This window comes from Arvicanthis niloticus, chromosome 2 (assembly GCF_011762505.2).
Source record: "Arvicanthis niloticus isolate mArvNil1 chromosome 2, mArvNil1.pat.X, whole genome shotgun sequence".
Taxonomy (NCBI): Eukaryota; Metazoa; Chordata; class Mammalia; order Rodentia; family Muridae; genus Arvicanthis; species Arvicanthis niloticus.
This window is the reverse complement of record NC_047659.1, coordinates 26,498,573-26,514,804: the sequence shown is the minus strand read 5'-3', so window position 1 is coordinate 26,514,804 and position 16,232 is coordinate 26,498,573. Positions and strand designations below refer to the sequence as shown.

At 39.1% G+C, this 16,232-nt stretch overlaps 1 protein-coding gene across 10 annotated transcripts in view; it reads right to left on the bottom strand.

Annotated features, from left to right (window-relative positions):
- The window catches only part of Mbd5 (methyl-CpG binding domain protein 5), a 353,158-nt gene that overhangs the window by 5,985 nt on the left and 330,941 nt on the right, over nt 1-16,232 (bottom strand). For all 10 annotated transcript variants that reach the window (XR_013108584.1, XM_076928716.1, XM_076928718.1 and 7 more), the window contains one exon: nt 6,706-6,779. Coding sequence is in view for 9 of the 10 variants with exons in the window: in XM_076928716.1 (XP_076784831.1) it covers nt 6,706-6,779 (74 nt within the window). In the remaining variant the exon portion in view is untranslated. The remainder of the gene's footprint in view (nt 1-6,705; nt 6,780-16,232) is intronic.

The window sequence follows — 16,232 nt, the reverse complement described above, 5'->3', positions numbered from 1 at the left end:
TGGTGCTGAAATTAAAAGTCTGGTTATGGGAGTTGGTTCTCCAACCACATGGAAGCCAGGGTTGAACTCAGAAAGCATCTTTACAAGGCCACAGGGCTGCTTTGCCACCTCTTTCTGGAATTTTAAGAGCAAAAGTACTTACTATTTATTGAAAGGCTTGTATTTGCCAAGAATTGTGTTAGATCTTTATGTGTTGTCTCATTTAATCTTCAGAGCAATCTCCTGAAGTAGGTATTATGACAACTGTGTGTATATAGTACTTCATAAATTTTTTTAGGTGACAGGGTGAAATCCTTTATCAGTATGTAATTTGAAAAATATATATTTAACTATAAATAACTTTCCAAGGTAAGAGTCATAATATTTTCCTATGAAGAACACAGTAACCTGACCAAAGTACAAAAATGATTTAATAACATTACTTATTGAATACAAAGTTAGAACATAAGGAATTCATTGTCTACCCAATTATTAAAAACAATATTTGTAAAAATACATCAATATGGGCCAGTGAAGTGGTTCAGCGTGTAAAGGTACTCACTATCAAAGCCTGATCACCTGGGTTTGAGTTCCAAAACCAATGTGGGAACAGAAGAGAACCGACTCCCACAAGTTGTCTTCTGACCGCACATTTGCCATGGCATGTGCGTGTACCCCTCCCCCCCCAAAAAAAATCAAGGTTAATTTAGACTAAATCGTACAGTGCTGCATTTAGAGTAAACTTAAACAGGTACTAGATGGAGAAATGACTATTTCTGGAGAGAGAATACACAGATGTGGAGCATGACATTATTTGAGGACATCATGAGAGTCAAGATGTAAAGACATTTTTCCAGCTGTCGCATCTACACGATGGTTTCCACAGTATTCCTGCCAGGGACAAGTGAGCTCAAGAGAGGAAGAGAAAGCTCCATGAGTTCATAAAGGAAACAATTAGTCAGAATTTGGTTTTCCAGTCTTGAGAGGCCCCCTGTGGAGTCTCTGCTAGTATTTTGTATTTCCCGCTGACAATTAATAATAAACATTTTTACTAATGGACACTCTAAGCCCTAATTGATTAAGCAATAGACGTCCATATAATCACATTTCTAGTTATTAATGGAGGTAATTGCTACTTCTCGTGCCCTTGGACTACATTGCCACATACTATCTTTATCTTCACTAACTACAAAGGAAAAAGGCAGGTAGAACCAATGAATGATTCTAGATGTAAGTATGAGCTGAGAGATTACACATTACTTTGTGAGAATATGACTCACTTCGGGTAGATCATAGCAAATTTGGATAAGAATGGAAAATCAAGAAGTCTGTGCTCTGAAAATTAAACTATAAAGCAGTATGAAAACTGGAGACAATTTTAAAAAGCTAAGTTGAATTTATTCTTTTTTAGTGTTTGGGAGTTTTAATGTTTGGATTCATTTTCGTAAAATCCACAACTCCTGCTATTTCTCCTCCTCCTCTCACTTTTCCCTCCCAACTTCACGTGCTGCTGCTGCTGCTGCTGCTGCTGCTGCTTTGTCTTCCATAGCTGTCTGTTGCCAATAGCTCTTCATCTGAGACAGAATGTCCCAAGTCCCTCTCCTGTCCATGCCGGAATGCTGACTGGCCTGCTTCTCTGCAGATACTCACTTCCTCTGGCTCTTAGATTCTTTCTGTCACTCCCTCTTCTGAGATGATTCTCAAACCTTAGTTTGAGAAAGGTGTGATACAAGCATCTTATCTAGAACTGAACACCTCTTATTTTTTACATGTTGATCAGTTGTGGGTCTCTATACTCATCACCATCTACCAAATAAGTTTCTCTGATGAGGGTTGAGAGATGCATTAATCTATCGATATAAAGATCTTAGGGGCAGTTTATTACTATGTCCATTTATCAGAGTAATAGTAGTAGTTTGTCAGGGCCTGTGACCTGGCCAGCCATGAACTGCTGGCCCAGTTAATAGTATCAGGCACAAATTATGCCTTATAGATCAAGCCTTAAATCTAATTTTAAAAAGTGGTTGGTTACTCCCTAAACCCATGCCACTATTGCACTAGTGGGTTTGTACCTCCAGGCTGGGCATTCTTATAGCCTGGTGTGTTCACAGCTGGGCAAGGGAGTTGATTTTTTTTTTTTTTTTTTTTTTAGTAGCCCACATAGCATCTTCTATATAGCACCATGAAGGCTGTCCAGTAGGGGACGAAGCTTCCACACTGTTACCAGCTTGATTTTCACATGCTCCATGACTCAAGTGTGGTGACCTTTCTCAGTTTTAAAGTGAAAAAATACCTGGCTCATTTTGATCATCTACCATTCTCCATCTTTATAGCAGGTAACTAAAAGAATTTATACACATGGAAGGCTTAGATCCCCTGATAATTGAAAATAATAATGCATCTAAAAGCTCTAGAATTTTTCTTTAGTAGAGCCACTTCTTTAAGTAAAAGATTAACCTGAATTAAGTGTTAAAATGTTCCTAATTCTTATGATTAGGATGTAATAGATATGACAGTTTAAGAATATTCATTTATCATATTAATGATTTAAATGACTACATAAAATTGTAAACACTTACTATAACATGTTTCAACTGGCAAAAGTATGGGTCAATTTCTTTCTTTTACTTTCACCTGTGTAGGCCAAGTTCTGTATGTAAGGCTTTCTTTATTATCTATGTAGAGTACTGAAGAAGGAATTAATATGCACACTTTAGAAATGTGGATTTAGAGTCAGAGAGATTAAGCAACACACCCAGAGGTATACAGCTATGAAGCCACAAAAAAATAAGGTTTGTATCCAGGACAAGAATCACCATCTTAACTCTCTGAACACTTTCCCTTCTCAGATTTTTCCTCTTCTTAGTCTACAGTAATACTTAAAGCTTTGCCATTGTTGTGGTATTTCATGTATTTGAATGCTTGGTGCCTAAGCTGGTACTGCTGTTTGGGAAGATTGTTAAGTATTTAGGAAGTGGAGCCTTGCTGAGGTAACCGGGCTACTGAAGGATAGGCCTTGAGGTTTTATAACCTGGCTCCACCTCCTGCTGATTCATTTCCTGAGTGCAGATACAATGTGACCAGCCAGCTTCCGGTTCTTGCCCCATACTGTAACATTCCGGTTCTTGCCTGCATCTCTATCAGGATGGACTGTGTCCCTCTGGAACTGTAAGCCAAAACGAACCTTTTCCTGTGAGTTGCTTTTGTCAGGTGTTCTTTGTCAGGGTATTTTTCCTCACAGGAATGAGAAAGAAACTACAAAATCTATGATAGCTTTGGTGAGATGGCTCAGCTGCTGCTCTTATAGAGAGCCTGGTTTGAATTTCCTGTTGCTTGCAGCTCTAGGTAACTCCAGTTCTAGTGGATCTGATTCCTACTTCTGACCTCCATGGCACCAGGAACCAGGCACACACATGGTGAATAGAAATGCACATATGCACCCCCCAAACAACAATAAACAAATCAAATCTGACCCCCCCCAACCCTAAAAATAAAAGACTCCAAATTTATTGTGTTTTTTCCAGAAAATTTCACAGGAAGAATAGAAAGTGAACATCTATGTTCTCCTTTCTCTACTTCTTTATTTCATTCCTTAATCCATAAGAACTTTGTATGCTACAAAAACAAAACAAAACAAAAAAAAAACAACAACAAAAAAAAAAACAAAAAAAAAACCAAAAACCTGAAAAGCAGCCTTGCCATGGCCACAATGGCCTCCAATTGCCCACTCCAATGGAGAAGACTCATTCTTGTCTTATTATATCTCTGTTGATTGTTTCAGTCTTTGTGCTCTGTCTCTTTTTGAGACAGTTTCTCACTTTTTGGCCTGAGCTGGTCTTGAACTTATAGTGAACCTCCTGCTTCAACTTCTCAGAGTGCTGGATTACATTCCTAAACCACCATGGCCATCTTTAGTCTTCTATGGCTTTCCCCCTCCCCCTGGTTCTTCTTCTTTTCCCTAGCATTTTGCTCCATCTTTTTCATTTTGTTAAATGTTTTGCTTTCCCAGTATTCAATCCTTAGTGCACTAATCTCCAAATTGGTCAGATAACTCTGTGTGAGTAGAACATTTTTACATATTAAATACCATTCTTCCAGTTTCAGACCTGTCTGTCAGCCACCCTGCAGATGCAGCATATATCTGTAGGTCAGTGTTTCTACCCTGTCCTCACTGTGGAAGCCCAGGTCTGTGATTGCTTTCCTTCTTATTCTGATCATTAGTGTGGTTTCCTTATTTTGTCTCCTAAGTATTTCCTGATCATATTTCTTCTCCTCCATTCTCATTATTGCTTGGGTTCTTATCCTTTCTTGTCTCCTGGCATGAGCTCCAAGATCATCTACTACTGAGACTGTTTCCCTAAGATTCTTCCTCTTACACATTCATATCAAGGTGAAAAATCTGACTACCTTCCTGGTCTGGATACTTCAAATAAAGAGACAATATGCTCGCTCCTGCTTAGACTTCTGTGGTTCTATCTCTTGGAGTTTTCTGTCTGATGCTTCCCCAAATTCAATACGGACCTTATCTAAGTACTGTCCCACCCCACCCCACTTTGGTACTGTGTAAGGTTTTGGCTTTGGTATCACCTCTAGGAACCTTTTTTTTTTTTTTTTTTTTTTTTTGAGTTAGGATCTCTCTACTTAGCTCTGGCTGACCTGGAACTCACTATGCAGACCAGCCCCGGCCTTCAACTCACAGAGATTCACCTGCCTCTGCCTCCTGAGTGCTGGGACTAAAGGTGCATGTCGGGATGCCCAGCTCTAGAACCATCTTTGCTGAGGTCACTGTCACTTCTCTGTTTTCCATATATACTTACATATATTGCTTTCCTTGTTATTTTCACATTTTAATTGTGTGTTTTGGGATATGTCTCTAAGGACAATAACACTGTGGGTGGCACGTTTTTTTCTAAATTAGGAACAGATAAAATTGGGAATAAATAAGTGAATAAATAGGAGATTTGGTTCAACATCATTTACCAGTTATTTAACTTTGAACTAATTAGTCAAGATATTTGGGTCTAAGTGTCCTCCTCTGCAAATGGGCTTGGTAATTATGGATTATTTTGAGATTGGGAGAATAACACAAAAGAAAACAACAGCCGTGTAAAATGCAAAACACTGCTCTGATGTACATGAGGCTGGCCAGTGTAGTCTGACAGCAGTATAATCAGTAAGGCTACATCTTATTACTTCTGCGTTGTGTCGCTTCAATCTGTATGCTAAACTCTATGATTTCTTATGATAAAGAACAGTGCTTAATATAGTCCCATTTCAACTCACCACAAACAGTAGACTGGCTCTAAAGAAACAATTTTAAAATTGTGTTATGCATCACCTTTTAGAAAATTTTCAGGCCTACCTGAAAATTTGGTGCCGGGGGAGAGACCCAGTTCATCTCAAAGCAGTGTTTGTAAGTATCACTTCTGTGTTAGCAAATACATCTAGCAAATAACCCAAGTATGTAGTGTGCCTCCCTGGCAGAAGCATTTGGAGTCTTTTACAGCAAAAGCAGGGGCACCACTGAGAATTCACACTGACTCACTACACATGTGTGACGTCAGTATTTCACACTATCCCTTCCTGTTTGTACCTGTGTTAATCCTACTGGTCCTGTCCTATATCCAAACTTTGCAGGGGAAGTGCCACTTGAGTGTAGAGGGCCCTAGGACTTTTACGGTCTCTTATCAACCATGTAAGTGAAGCTGGTATGTTTAAGAGGATGGTGGGTGGGGCGGTAAGTGGGAGAACACTCATGAACTTTCGACACTCTTGAGGTCTATCCCCAGCACCACATAATATAAAATAAATAAAAATTTCAATAAGATATCAAAACAAAACCAGCAAAGACTAAGCCTGTGCATTAAGATGTGTGTAAGAATCATTTTACAAATGAACAAAGATTAATGTGTGATTCTTTTTGGCAAAACTATCCAGTTGTGTGTGTTTACATGCACAGTTTGCCCACACCATGGTGCACACATAGAGATCAGAGTATAACTTTCAGGAGCTGGTTTTCTTCTCCCAGTCTGTGGGTCCAGGGTTTCCAGCTCTGGTCACCAGGCTCAGTAGCAAGGACTATCTTGCCAGCCTTGCTATATAATATTTGGTTGTTTGAAAATGGGGAACTAAACAGGTATACCAGTGACATGGTTTAAAATTATCCTCTGTATACAAATGCAGAACTACACTTGTTTCTCTACCTTCATATGAAATGATAATAGCAATTCATAAACTACCTTATCATAAATACTTTATATTATTACCTTCATATCTGTATATTTTACTCTTCAAATATCAATCCAGAAAGACTTGAATAATAATGGTCAAAAGTTTAATTTCATGTTAGATTTCAAAGAGAAATTATATTCCAGTCCATAACTGTGGCAAAAGAACAGCCGACATCACTAGTATCGCCTTGACTGGTGGGTAGGTAATCTGCTAGCTTCGTTACACGTGTGTAACTGCATGCTCCACCCAGGCCCCGCCCCCCCACCCCCCATCCTACAAAGAGGTGAAGATGGGGGCGGGACAGTATGGGTGAAGAAGCAAATCCTACATGCCATATGGACAAATTACATGGAAAAATGTCTTTCTGCAACAGTATGTTTGGTGTGTCTGTTATGGTCTTCGGATGATAAATATCAAAGAATATTACTGCGAAACAAATCATTGAGACTTCACAGTCTCTGAAGGAAAGAGAGAACAGAAAACCAAAGCGCTTACTTTCTGCTCCTTTTCCGGACTCGGCTGTAGGCTTCTAAACCTTCTGTGAGGGTCTTCAACTTCTCGGGCTCCACCTGAGTGAAGGTACGAAGACCAAACCACATTACCCAGACCTATAATTGTTGAACATGCTTTTTACTCTACTTTCTTGCTGGACGGCAATTGTGGTACTGGGGAAAGGAGCCCCCCCCCTGCCCCCCCAACAAATGTACCATCCTTGCTCAATTACAAGCTGATTCTGGGACTTGACGTTGAAGCATCAGTGGAAATGAAAGTTTGGCTTTGACACTGACGTCTTTTCTGGAATTTAACTTTCATGATGTACCAATCATTTAGCTCACAAACCCTGGCTTACTCTCTTCCATGCCTTATGCTCTCGGAAGCTGCATCTTCACAACTCACAGGGGAAAGAGAAGAGTGGTGCTCCGGGAAGGGGGTGGGCTTTGGAGGCAATAAGCTGGAACTGGGATCTGACCTCCTCATTTCTTAAGATGAACAAAGCATTAAAATATTCTTTTTAAAGTTTTAGATTATTTTATTTTAGAGTGTTCTGCTTGGAGGTACGTATGTGCACCTCATACATGCCTGGGGCCTGTGGCTATCAGAAGAGGGCATCAGAGTTCCTTGAATTGGAGCTTCAGATGGTTGTGAGCCACCATGTGGGTGCTGGGAACTGAAGTTGGATCCTCTAGAAGTAAAAGTGCTCTTAACGGATGAGCTAACTCTCCACTCTCAGACACTTATGATTTGTATCTCAGTTTCCCTGTGCAAAAGGCCAGTAATACCTATCTCACCACTGTTTTGTGATCCTTAGAATAAAAGGCCACATTGTACATAGTCTAATGAAAGGATACACTGTACATAGCCTAGTTAAAAGTAACTAATAAAAGGCCACATTGTATACAGCCTAGTTAAAGGTCACTATTACGTAGGATGCATTAGGTTCCCTAGAGGCCAAAAACCAAACCAAACCAAACAAAAACTCCAAGAAGGGTCCTTGCTATGATAAGAAGGAGGGGCTAATACTCTGTGGGCTTGTCTCCTCTTCTGTCCTGCCCTTACTGCAAATCTATGAAGAAGTTGGCTTCCTCCATAGAGCTTGGCTACCCAGGGGTATTCACATGCATGGGGGATGTACAGAGCTTTTGCCACTCCCTCCCCCACTAAAAACAAAAAAGCAAAGAAAATGTACATGCATCAAAATGCTTTGGGGAATATTTTGCTACTTGTTTTAAAGCAAGCTCTCCCTTATCTGTATGCGCATCTCTACTAAGCCACTCTGATTTAAAAATTCAGAGTTTGGGGAAAGCTTCATGGATAAAAAAATAAATACTTATAGGTAAAGAAATGAGCTTTTGTCTTTAAATTTTAATGGCACTCATGAATGTCACTTATAAATAATTTCTCTGTGGCCTCCTCCTCAAACTCGTGCATAGTAAGAATAACAAAGTGCTTTTACTTTCATGACTGAGTGTGACACTTCCGACTGTTTAGTCAAGTAACACAAAGGTGTTTGTTTATGTAGTTCTGTACATTGTCTCAAAGAAACCAAGTTTGCTGGGGATATCTGATCCAATATGGGCTAGAACAAAAGACATCTTTGTTCCTGCCACACATCATAAAGAGATGTGTCCTACCGACCAGAAAAGCTCACATGAGCTGAATATATAGTCACATCTCTAAAACACAGAAGGCTTCTAGTACAGTTTCACATTTCATGGTTAAGTAAGGTTCTATTTTATGTTCATATTCATGAAAGGAACATACAAAATGTTATATATGTTACTTTTATGGAACTTTAATACATAGTTACACCTTTCTTGTTTTTGAGACAGGGCTCATTACACAGTTGTCTCCTAGTACAGCTCATGCCTAACTCCACATTTTAAAATGAAGTTCCTGCCAGTAGGAGGGAAACCCTGCTGCACAGAAAGATCTATTCAACCTCACAGTAGACAGAGACCTCAGAAGTGTGATGAGGCACAGAATGCCAGTTCACATTGAAACAGAAAAATGCAAAGATTAGCCTGTTGGCTTTAATTTTAAAACCTGGTTGGGCTGAAATGTTTTTCTTTTTTTAAGTTCTCAATTTATAATTTTAATTGAGTAAGAAATAAGGGACAGTAAAAATATCTAGTGCATTTTATGTAGAAGGAACTACTTTATCATTTACTATGATGATCTTACAAACTGATTTTATTTTGCATATGAGAGCAATGAGTTTAAACAATATGGCTATAATTGAATAGTTCTGACTCCAGAATATTCATCCTCTTTCCACCATGTTAAGTTTAGCATTAAATTATAATTTTGTTAAGAAAGTTACAATAAAAAGCATGTGTATACATAAATATACATGAGTATATGTATATATATCACAGAAATCTAGGCTAAATTATTCAAAATTAAAAAAACCTGTTTACTGATATTTATTAACATGCCCAAATTTATTTTCAGTTGATTTTTTTGTTTTATTTACACTTCTGTGTGTGCATGCGTGTGCTAGTGGTCAGCCCACAGAGGTCAGAGGGTACTTGCAGCAGCTAGTTCTCTTCTCCCACCATGTTGGTTGCAGGGAATGAACTGATGCTCTTGGGCTTGAGAGCAAGCACCTTTATCCACTGTGCCTTGTTCAGTTTTTTCAATGCCTGGATGGTTTTCCAATGGTCTTTAATTTTTCGAATTTATTTACCTGCCATAGTTTCTTGATTTAAATCTGCTTCTGAAGCTCTAAGATACAGTCACACTGAGCTACACTGTTGATAGATAGTTGAGTGGCCTTGAGGGAGGAGGAATGGTAGTGGTTTCTGAAACTAAACAAAAGGAAGGTACACACCACTGTGCATTTCTGTGATAAAACTACAATTATCCCCAGGAAAATGTTTATTTCCTATGTATACAGATACACACACACACACACACACACACACTGTATATTGTTTCTGGGAAAACAGTGGAATATTTGAAAGATTTTAAGAAATTCTTTAAAAATACTCCTAAAAATGGCATCAGAGAGAAACACAATATATTCAAATTCTAATCAAATGGAAATCATACTTAATGATTTAATAAGATTACTTTATAAATTAGTTATGTAAATAAAAACAGGGAAATCAAGCATATAAATATAACATTAAAATATTAAATATACAAATATCAGTTATAAAACTTACACTGAAGGAGTAAGTTATTTGAAGATACTTAATGATTTATGTATAATTATGATTTTAGATTTTTGTATGCTTACAAGTTAGTTCTTCCATAAATTATTTAATTTCTACCTTAGTGAAAAACTGGTAGACAACTTTCTCATTTTATCTTTGGTCATAATCTCAAAGTTTCACTCTAATAAATGCAGCCACTAGCAACGGCTGTCATTACTCTTCACGCACATTTAACAAGTATAAGAAGCAATTCCCATCAAATATCCAATGAAAGTTTTTACAGAAATAGAATAATCTAAAAATTTGCATGGAAGTACAAGAATCCTGGATAGCCAAAATATTTCTAAACAAAACAAAACAAAACAAAACAAAATGCCCCAAAACTCTGATGGAGATATTTTCATTCCTGACAACCACAGTAACAAACACAGCATGACACTGGTGTAAAACCAGACACACTAATCAATGCACTCAGTTGGGATACCCTGATTCAATTCTAAGCACATATAACTATCTGAAGTTTAACAAAGATGACAAAAAAAAAAAAAAAAAAAAAAAAAAAAAAGAGTACACTGGAGGAAAGATTCACAGCATCTTTAATGAATGGTTTGGGAAAACTGGATACCTACATGTAAAAGAATAAAATTTTATTCTTCTTGCACACACAGATCAACTACAATGCACCAAAAAACTCAGTGTTGAAACTAAAACTCTAAAACTTCTAGAAGCAAGAGTAGGGAGTACATTTCAGGATACAGGCTCAGGTAAGGACACTCTGAATAGGACTTTGGTCACTGAGGAAGAGGACTACAGTGGTCTGAACGATTTTGGCTCTTCTATTTGAATGCTTTATCCCTGGTTGGTCAAACTGTTTGGGAAAGATTTGGGAAAGCGTGGCCTTGTTGGAGGTGTGTCACTGTAGGTTGGATTTGAGGTTTCAAAAGACTCCTTAAACTCCAAGTGCTCTCTCTGCCTTGTGGATATAGATCATCAATATGTGAGCTGTAAGCTGTTCTTTTGCTCCAGTGTCATGGAACCTAGTCCCCTAGCCAAATTAAATGCTTGCTTTTGTAAGTTACCCTGGTCATGGTGTTTCTTACAGTGCTAGTAATGGCAATGGCAATGGTAATAGTTGTGGGACCATGAAAAGGATAGCTTGCTTTCTGGTAGAGCATTGGCTAGAAATGGCCGTAGACCCTGTGAGGGACGGCATACATTTGCCAAGCTCCCAGACTCCAGGCTCCCTGAAACACAGCTGAAGACCTCCATTGAGCCACACCTTTCAGTCATGTAGGACAATGCCATACCAGCCCCTCCACAGGTAGGAGGCATGACTACAGGCCTCAGCCTCAAGGGATTTCCATATTAATGAGATACCTAAAGGCCAGAGGGTGTAGCCAATTAAGCAGTCCTTCTTAGACCTTTCTCCCTCCCTATTTAACTCAGGTCTGCCCTGAGAGAGGGGGGAGTATAGCCAGATTCATCTACTTTCCGCCAAGACAATAAACCTTTAAAACCATGGACTTCCTCGTGTCTTTGGGGCCCCATCATGAGAAACTGTAGAGAAGGTCTTTAATGAGCTGCTGCCACTGCCGCCTAATCTCCCACTGAGGACTTCTCTACGTTCCCACCATGGAGGCTGCCAGGAGGCCTCCAACTCAAACAAGCTAGCCAACCCAGCCAAGCAAGTGTCAGTAACCAAGAGTCTCTCACCCCACGGGGTGCTGCCAGAGCTTTTCCCTTCTCCCTCTAGTCCCTCTCAGCTGTGGTCCAGCCCATATGCCCTCGCATCTCTGTTCTTCCACAGCTCCCAGTGGCATCTGGGAGCCCAAGGACATAGACCACCGGCCTCAAGGGTCAGCTGCTGGAGACCACCACTCAAAAGCCCTGCCCCTAGGGACTTCAGACTGAGATCTCCCTACACCTGGGCAGAGCCTGCAGCGTCCTTCCATGCCTCGTGAAGTGAACTCAGTCAAATTCCTGTGCTTCTGCTCCCTGGAGCCGTGGGAACCACAACAGCCCAACAGGGCCCACGTGCAAGCTAACAGCCCCGCAAATAGTGGCTAAGACAAGGACCAACAACAAATAACACTTCATGAAATGCAAAGGAAACTGATAATAAACTGGAGGCATCCTATTAAATTTGAAAAAAATTATTTGCCAGCTATATATCCGACAGAGGATTAGTACCTAGAATATGCAAAGAACTAAATACCAGAAAAACAAGTAACTCAATTATTGTGGGCTATGGAACTGAATGGAGTTCTTAGAAGATAAAACACAAATGATTAGAGTAAAAAATTTTAATTGTTTATGATCCTTAACTATGACAGAAATGTAAATTAAAACTACTTTGAGATTTCATCTTACCCTAGTCAGAATGGCTAAAATAAAGTAAAAGACAACAAATGTATGCAAGGATTTGGGGAATCAGAAACTTTCATTAATTTTTTTTTTTTTTTTTTTTTTTGGGAGTACAATCTGGTACAGCCACTACTGAAATAGTGTGGCAGTTCTTCAGAAAATAGAAACAGGTTGACTATATGTCTTAGCTATACCATTGTTGCAGCATGGTCCAAGAATAGAGTTGTGTAAAGAGAATTCTGAGTACTTGTGAGACAATTGTAACTTCAACTATTGTTATTCATGTCCCTCTATTGAAAAACACAATTTTTGTCCCATGTGGCTTACCCATCCCATGTGACTTCCACCATGTGTGGCCTGCCTTTGTAACTGTGCAATTTACTTATGTGACTCTTCCTAATCCTCAGATTATAAATTGTCTGATGCTCTGAATAAAGTTGGATATTGCACGAGACTGCAGTCTGCCTCATTGATCAGCCCCATCTTCCTAGGTCTTACTGCCTTTAGAGTGATAAACATTCCATAGCTGAGCATATACTCAAAGAAATGTACAACTACAAAGAGTCATGTTCCTCCATGTCCTCAGATAGCAGCTCTATTCACGATAGTTAGGACATGGAAGCAGTGTAGATGACTACCATTCAATGCACAGATAATAAAAATGTGGTTCCTGCATACAATGAAATTTTATTCAGTTGTAAAGAAAACAGAAATCATGAGATTTGCAGGTAAATGGAAGGAACTAGAAAACAATATATTGAGGTAACCCAGACCCAGGAAGACAAATGATGCATGTTTTCATTCATATGTGGACCTTAGCCTTGAATCTTTTGATTTGTGTTTAAGTTGGAGCAGAATCAGGAAAACTAGAAAGGGATGATTAATGGGAAGGCGAAAGACAGACTTTAAGGATAAGGATAGTAGAACATAGGTTACATGAAGAATTTAAGGGGGAGATCAGAAGTGTGGTTTAAATAGAGGAATGGGAGTATAAAACAAAGTATGGAGTGAGAGATAAACAACACTAAGGTGTAGGGGGAATTTCCCCTAGTATTTTGATTAGCTGATAAAGACGACAGGAAGCCAATCACTGGGCAAAGATATGGAGGCGGGATCTTCCGGGCAGAACAGGAAGAGAAAGGGAGAAGAGAAGGGTCAGATGAAAGGGACAGAGGGAGAAGGCGATGAAGATGAAGCTGACATATGTGGCCTAGAAGAGCCACAAGTAGCTAGGGATTTTATAGCTGGGCAACAGAGTAGTGTAGGGTATATTTGCCCAATCTAGGTGTGTGGCTTGTATTCATACCAATTGAATTTTGTGCTCTTTGTGTGGGCATTTTGGGGTTGGAGATTTACTGTTATAAATCTGGCTGGTATATTATAAGTCTCTAGTGCTTTCATTTCATGGGGCTAGGAGATGCTGAATGACAGCTCCAGTCATTTCAAGAAAGACTGGTTCTGTCACCTTAGTGGCTTGGAGACCAAGAGAGCTAGCTTGGGAGCGGGTTTTGTCTGGCCTTAGGAACCAGGACAAGATGGCGGCTTAGGGCTGGCCATGGGGGTGAGCAAGACTGCCAATGTGGGTACACAGCTGGAATTAGTGTGAATCTTTTTTTTTTTTAACTACATGATACACTAAGGTTGTCTGAAAAAAAATCCATGAAAGCCTACTATTTTATAAGTTTCATATATACATATGTTCATAGAAAAGCATCTAATTGGTGTTACTCTAATAATGGGAAAATGCTCCTTCCAGAAGCCATAGATTACCAAACAGAAAGCTTTTGCCAAGTATTGGAATCTTCTTTTCCAGTTGTTGGTCAGGGGTGCCCTGGAGACCCCCAAAACATTATAGGATGTTGCATGGTTCTTGGTTTCCCACCAAGAACTCAATGGTTGCTGAAGATGATACACATTTTGGTCACAGGACATGGAGAAATCAAGTTGGTACTAAACAGGAAGCTTTTTTCCTTGACTAATTTTTTGTACTACCATAAGGCGCTGTATAGGATTCAGGGTGAGAAAGTCATCAACAATCTTACCTAGCTGTGCATTCTGTGAGATGTGATGATGAGCGGGTCAAGAATATCCATGGCAACAGTGGCGTGAATGCTATGGGGGTGACCAAACACTTTTAAATAGGATTTAAGAACTGCCCCGAAGAAGGGAACATATGCCTTGTTCTGTACATCTGGTCAAGAATCCAGGCCTCAGGGTGAATTTACTACTATTATTTTGTTAAACTGACATGATTACCAAACTCTCCTCTAAATTTGTATGTCTCTCTCCATTAGTCTATGGACAATGATGGAATACCATCCATATTACAGATTTCATAACTGAGATGAGACATCTGTCTTCAAGCTTCTCATTTTATTTCTAGCATGTCTTGGGGTTCTGGGCTAATGAAGAATACTATGTGTAGAGTTGGAAGGCTAAGGTTTGAATTTGCCTGAACAGCCTGTGAGTCGTATCTTTACCAAATGTCTCTGTAAAGTGGGGATAAAGATATACATCATGATCAGTTACTCTGATCTAAAACAAACATTGATATAAAGCTGCCTTACAAACACCAATGTATTCTTTCCCAAAATGCTACTAATGTATGTGATGTTATTTATAGTAGAACATTATAAAAATCTTTCAACATTTTAATTGTTACATATTTACATCAATTCATATTTAAAAATACTCACATAGTATATCTGAAGAATAAAGAAATTGTTTAAACTTCCAAGGTGGCATAAAGTTTAGTATATGAATGCACAACTAGTATTTGTTGACAAAATAAATTAATACATAAAAAGAAAAATTTTAAATAAGTAACAGTACAGGCAATATGTAGTGCTACTTAAAGTCTGAAATGCAGATCTGAAATAATATACAAATACAAAGTATCCATTAGCTACTATAAAATTATTAAATAGAAACATTGAAGATACCAGTCAATACTTAATAATAAAAATATCTTAAAACTAAAAAGTGCCACTAACTTAGCAGAATACTATTTCAGTACTTTGGCGATAACTGAAATTAGTTATTAGTGATAAATAAAAACTGTTTAGTATTAAAAGTTGATTTACTTGTGATTAGAAGGATAAAAATAATTCATAAGCACCATCCTATCCAGTGACACTCAGCACCACCATCCTATCCAGTGACTCTCATTAGCACCATCCTATCCAGTGTCTCTTCAGCACCATCCTATCCAGTGACTCTCATCAGCACCATCCTATCCAGTGTCTCTTCAGCACCATCCTATCCAGTAACACTCATCACCATCATCCTATCCAGTGACTCTCATCAGCATCATCATTCTATTTATTGACTCTCATCAGGACCATCCTATCCAGTGACTCTCACCAGCACCATCCTATCCAGTGACACTCATCACCATCATTTTATCCAGTGACTCTCATCACCATCATCATATTCAGTGACTCTCATCACCATCATCATATTCAGTGACTCTCATCAGCACCATCCTATCCAGTGACATTCATCACCATCATCCTCTCCATGACTTTCATCACCACCATTCTATCCAATGACTCTCATCAGCATCATCATCATATTCAGTGACTCTCATCAGCACCATCCTATCCAGTGACTCTCATCAGCACCATCCTATCCAGTGACATTCATCACCATCATCCTCTCCATGACTTTCATCACCACCATTCTATCCAATGACTCTCATCAGCACCATCCTATCCAGTGACATTCATCACCATCATCCTCTCCATGACTTTCATCACCACCATCCTATCCAGTGACTCTCATCAGCACCATCCTATCCAGTGACACTCATCACCATCATCATATCCAGTGACTCTCATCACCACCATCCTATCCAGTGACACTCATCACCTCCATCCTATCCAGAGACTCTCATCAACACCATCCTATCCAGTGACACTCATCACCTCCATCCTATCCAGTGACACTCATCACCTCCATCCTATCCAGAGACTCTCATCAACACCATCCTATCCAGTG